The sequence below is a fragment of the Apis dorsata genome, unplaced genomic scaffold (assembly GCF_000469605.1).
Source record: "Apis dorsata unplaced genomic scaffold, Apis dorsata 1.3 scaffold_28, whole genome shotgun sequence".
NCBI classification, from domain to species: Eukaryota; Metazoa; Arthropoda; class Insecta; order Hymenoptera; family Apidae; genus Apis; species Apis dorsata.
The window spans coordinates 400,900-406,454 of NW_006263330.1; the positions used below are offsets into that span (position 1 = coordinate 400,900).

General features: G+C 41.7%; 1 protein-coding gene across 2 annotated transcripts in view; it reads right to left on the minus strand.

Annotated features, from left to right (window-relative positions):
- Nucleotides 1–5,555, minus strand: part of LOC102681438 (protein similar-like) — a 29,410-nt gene that overhangs the window by 19,400 nt on the left and 4,455 nt on the right. The window contains exons 1-7 of one of the 2 annotated variants that reach the window (XM_031510615.1): nucleotides 4,908–5,186; nucleotides 3,948–4,135; nucleotides 3,709–3,857; nucleotides 3,400–3,588; nucleotides 3,054–3,289; nucleotides 2,848–2,954; nucleotides 1,548–1,695 (exon numbers count right to left, since the gene is read on the minus strand). In XM_031510615.1, the coding sequence (XP_031366475.1) occupies nucleotides 1,548–1,695; nucleotides 2,848–2,954; nucleotides 3,054–3,289; nucleotides 3,400–3,588; nucleotides 3,709–3,857; nucleotides 3,948–4,135; nucleotides 4,908–5,131 (1,241 nt within the window). In that variant the 5' untranslated portion in view covers nucleotides 5,132–5,186. Of the gene's footprint in view, nucleotides 1–1,547; nucleotides 1,696–2,847; nucleotides 2,955–3,053; nucleotides 3,290–3,399; nucleotides 3,589–3,708; nucleotides 3,858–3,947; nucleotides 4,136–4,907; nucleotides 5,187–5,555 lie in introns of those variants that run through there. The other variant, XM_031510619.1, reaches the window with a different exon arrangement.

Here is a 5,555-nt window from a genome sequence, read left to right on the forward strand (position 1 = left end):
CTTGCTTACTCTTTCCGAGGGTTGGACCCTTTTGGACGCGTGTTACGCAAGAAGTGGGGGGCCGAGAGGAGGGGATAGCATCGACTCGAAATTACCACGGAGACGGTATGAAGACGGGATGGAAGAAACGGTAGCAGTTTTATTTGTTTCCCGATGACTGAATACCGCGGCGCGCCTGTTTGTTTGACCGGTTGAATAGAGTTTAATAGTTCTACTCTTTTTACTTCGTATTACCGATTGATGATAATTGGTCAAAATTGTTTTTACCGTTTAACTTTTACCATTTGAATGTAATCAACACGCTTCGCGATTCTCGAATTAGATGCATTCAAACATCTTCTTAAATGTAAATAAATTATTCATAAACGTGCGAATACTATTGTTATTTTTCACAGAAAAAGATAAACGTAAGATGTAAATTAAATTCTTTATAAAAGTGTATCTACGTTGAGAGAATTTCTAATGAAATTTCTAATGAAATTAATAACCAAAATGTCAAGATATATCAACAGCCATATACTAATTTATTCTTTGTAATAAAAAAATATATATGCGCGAAAATTAATAAAATTCCACAAATAATTTTTTCTTGGACAATTGTTCCAATCGAGGAGATGTCCTCGCCCTACACGGACAAGTTCATTGCTAGTGCTCACAGGCACACATTGCGTCATAATTATTATCGTTGACTAGCTAATATCGCTCTTCTACGTTTCGCGGAAAAACATGTAATTTGCTGCGCTACTAGAATTCGCTCTAGACACGTAGCAGTGCGCGTTTAAACGCGACACACGCGTTTCAGATGTCCGAAAACCTGACGCAAGTTCCGGAGATACTCGTATTGCTAAATGTTGCGTCAGTTGTGCCCCATAGCACAGGAGCTAAAACGAGAAATGGAGGGTAGATTCGATGGGGTAGAATCTTGCCGACTTTGGCAAGATAAATCCGCCTCGTAAAACGCGGAAAAGGCGGTGCTAGTCAGAAGTATCTTCCGTGAACGAGGGGAGGAAAAGAGAGAGAGAGAGAGAGAGAGAAACGGGCATTGGATTCTAATCGATAAGAGGGATCTGCATGCAAGCGTAAAAAAAAAACATAAAGAGCACTTACCTTGCGTGATTAGCGGCGGTAATCGTTTAGTTTAGCTAAAAGAGTTCGGTGAACGAAAAATAGGTGTCGTGTAATCTGATGGAGGGGATAAATAAACTGAAGGCGTTTTCGAAGCCAATGAACTTTCCTTCCCTTTCGCTAAGGAAATATACGCGATATTTGTTTTGTTATGTTATACAAAGGGAGGGGGGGGATATTTGAGAAGAAAGATATCGAGCTGGTCTTTTTTCTCGATCGTAAAATAATAAGTTTCATCCAACGATCCTCCACCTTTAAAAGTATCACGTTTTAAAGATCAAAAGATGCAAAAAAAATTAATCGTGCGACAGATAGAATAATTGTAGCATGCACAGAAATAAGCAGGAAATGGAAGATACTCCGTAACACACGCTCATGCAGGGGGGAAACGTGAAACGTGATTAAAGATAGATTGATCCTACCTTAGAATGTAATTTACACAGACGACGGACAATGGTTTTTGCTGCTTGGAACAGTGAATTAGAGTGGCCTGTGTCACGACCCAAGCGTATCCTCCACGTTTCCCGAGGAATCTGTAGGCGACCGTCTCGCATTGACCCTTGCTGAACACTGAAACAAATTTGAATCGGATTTGAATCAGATTCGGCGCGGCCAAAGATTCTTAACGCTCGACGGGATTTCGAGGGGTTTTATAGCCTTCGTCTGCGATACTGCGCACGCAACGTGGATGACGAAAGATTCGCACAGGAATTACCAATCTCTCGCGCGTGAAATTTTAAACGGGGCGGGGCGATTGTGGAATCGAATTATCGTTGAAAAAACGCATCGTAATCGTTCATCGATATCACCTCTGAATCTAGCGAAAGTTTTCTCTTATCAAAGTTTTCGCTATTCGTTTTAGTGGAATAAAACGAGATTATTCTACCGTGAATTTTTATATCGTTTCGAGCCAGCTTATCGAGGATGAGAAGGTTCCTCGAAGCTTCCCTTATCGCGATCCGCAGGAGGAATGGAACGCTGGTCCCTTCTCGTAAATCGAGAGATGGAAAGAGAGATTACATTCGATCACGAAATGGACCACGTATCTGTGGCGAGACGGTATAAAAACTTGGCAGAAAGCGTGGATCTATAAAGAAAATTTCTAACTATTTAATTAAAAAAAGAAGAAGAAGAAAGAAAAATAACGGAAGCGATAAAAAAATATTTGCTCCTAAAATTCTTGTTAATAAATTGCTGCTCTTGAAATCTTTTATAGTGTCGTTCACCCGATATAAAGATCATACAATTCCTCTAAACGCCTACAACTCATCTTTCTTTTTTCTTTCCACGTCGATCGATACCATCAGATGATTTCCGCTCGAAACGTGTTTCAAGATTTTACGATCCTAATGAGCTTAGAAAAAAATTTCCCTTATTAGTTTTCAAATCGTTAAAAAAAAAAGATCATACAATTCCTCTCGTCTAAACGCCTACAACTCATCTTTCTTTTTTCTTTCCACGTCGATCGATACCATCAGATGAGAAGGGATTCCGCTCGAAACGAGGTCACGTGTTTCAAGATTTTACGATCCTAATGAGCTTAGAAAAAAATTTCCCTTATTAGTTTTCAAATCGTTAAAGAAAAAAAAAAAAAAGCTTTGGAATCAACAGTTAGTAAAGAGTTTATACGCACACGCGAATGAAAGATTAGCTAACTAAAATAGCGAACGAGCCGTGAACGTTCGCGTTTATTCAAATGACCGTCAATTGGCTTTTACTCACGTGATTTAAAAGATTTATCCAGAGCCAAATTGTCGAGGGCGTGATAGAACTCGAAAACGGATTGTCCCACTAACTCCTCGCTGTTCCAACCCAGATATTCGGCCAACCTAACGTAAAACATTTTTTTTTTTTTTTTTTTTTTTTCCCCAATATTTATCTCATTTTACGGTTACAACTTTCACGATCTGTGTGAAATGAAAACTCACTTTTCGTCGGCGTACGTGAACTTCATGCTGAGGCTATGCTTGGAGAGGAAAGTGTGACGTCCCAACGGTATCTCGATGTTGCTAGGGTGCGGTATGGGACATCCCAAGAGGACCAACGAGGCTCCGGTGTCCCTTTCGTTCCCCTCCTCGTCCTTTTTATTTTTCGTGTCGTCGTTCTCCGACGAATTCGATATCGGATCCCGGATATACGTTAATCTACCGGTACAATGAATCACCTGGACAAAAGAAAAAAAAAAAAAAAAAAAGCATCGCATAATAATTAACCATTGTTGTCTTCCTTTATTCATTCGCGTGGCTGACGAACCACGTTGAAAAAGTTTTCTACCTTGTAGGAAGCGCTTTTCAGATTGACCTTCCTTCCTTTGCTGGTCAACGTGCACTTAAGCCGTAAGAAAAAACTGCAAGCACGTTTTTCGCTGTTCTCGAGTACAGGTTTCGAGGACAGGCATTCCCGCAATTCTTCGTGGTCGCACGGATGGCTGTATTCGTACACGCTTTGACCCATCATATCCATCTGAAACGAGCATGAACGGTTAAATAAAGGTTATCTCTCTCTCTCTCTCTCTCCCTCCTTTCTATTCCTACTTTCCATCATTGGTAAATATTTCTTTCCGTTTTACCGGGAAAAACGCACCTGGGAAATGCCAAGATAATCGCTCACGTTCTCTGACAGGTAGATCATGTTTCCATCGCTGGAAAGCACCAACATGAATCCATTTAGAGCTTTGGAAAATAATTCGTCCATTTGATTCAACGTTTCGGATTTGGTCATCGGGCCTGGAACTGAAAATTAATAGATAATAGAATTTTCTCAAGGGTTTTATCAAGGGATTATTAAGTATGAAGGAAATTGTTCAACGTCAACACACTTACTACAGTCGACCACCGAGCGCACTTTAAGATAGGCGATGGCAAGTCTCATCACACTGGCCTTATCTAAATGAGCCGCCTGTTCCGGTGTTACGGGAAGGGCGGCGGCTAGATCCGTGAAAATGTCCGTCTCTTTGCTTCGACGGTACCTTGCCGCATCGCGGGACTTCTCCTTCCTCTTCTCGTTGCTCCTGTAAAAAAAAAAAAATAGAAAAAAAATTATTTGATCGTTCCTTTCGATTTTAACATCCCCCTTGCTCAAAAGGGGCCGCAACTTGGATATTATTTTCTACGCGATGCTTCTAATATTCCGCTCGATAGCTAAATTTTCTTCACCTATATTGCGTAACACGATTGAATAACTGCGAAGCTATAAAAATTACGATCATGCCAGTAAGTAAAAGTCGCGACCCTGAAAGAATTATTTCTATATCTCGACGCTGGATCAAAATTGCATTCCACTTCGAGTGGTTGTCCGACTGTGTTTTGCTATCTGGTTCCTGTTTAAAATGTTGTGACGTTATAATTGTCTATAACAAGATATATATATATATATATATATATATATATANCATCAAATACGTGTTGTCACGTCTCGACTATCTCGAATGGTTGTTATCTCCTCTACAAAACGACCTTCGAACACTGCTCTTTTCTCCACTTTTTGAAAATATTTTCTCTCTACTACGATTCGAAGCTCCATTCTTACCGACCACGTTACCTCCTTCGAAATAATCCTCCTGAATAATTCTTCTTCTTCGTTTACTTGCATCGTTTAATTCTTCTAACGTGATTACGAAATAATTAAGAAATTAAATTCTCGATCGAAGAAACCTTACATAGTTATACCAGCCTTATTCGGCGTAAACTTAACGTTATTAAATTCTCCAAGATACAATATATAACGAAAAACCTTTAAAACCTTTCTTTTTTTTTATCTCCTAATGAACCGAATTAACTTACAAATAATCCTCGAGAATTTGTTCGTCCCCGTTATATCCCAAATCCTCGTAGACGCACGGTGGCAAAACCGGGATATTTTGTCCATAGGGGTAGATAGCGTCGTCGTAGAGGGGACAACGGTCGCTCGCCGGGCATTGGAGCCACCGTTCCTCCGTGCAAAAAGCGAACTGCTGTTGGGGACAGGTGTCGCAAAATCGCCCGTCGAGCCAATCGTCGTTGCGCATAGGCAAGTGAGCAAATTCGTTCGAGGGAAATTGCGACAATCGTTCGTCGCTCGTCGACGGATACGCGTTGTCGATCGATCTCGTTGCCCGACGAAAATTCGACGAGTTGATCGATGGCCGGGACGGGCAACCGGTCTGCGATTTCTCGGGCTCGAAGTAGAGGGCCAGATCCTCCACGTCGACCGGGCCCAACTGGCAATTCTTCCCTGCCCCTACATTCTGATGATGGCGAAACTGGGCGCCCTGGCACTGGGATTGCAAGTCGAGGGTAACGGATGGTCCCACGCACGGAAGGGGCGCGTGATAAGGTATCGTTCCAACGTTGGGGGATATTTGATGGCTCTCGTAAGCGGCTCTCCCCGTGAAGGCATAATGGTTGATCGGGAGGGGTTGCTGGATCGGCGTTGCTCGAGCGAATCGGCAG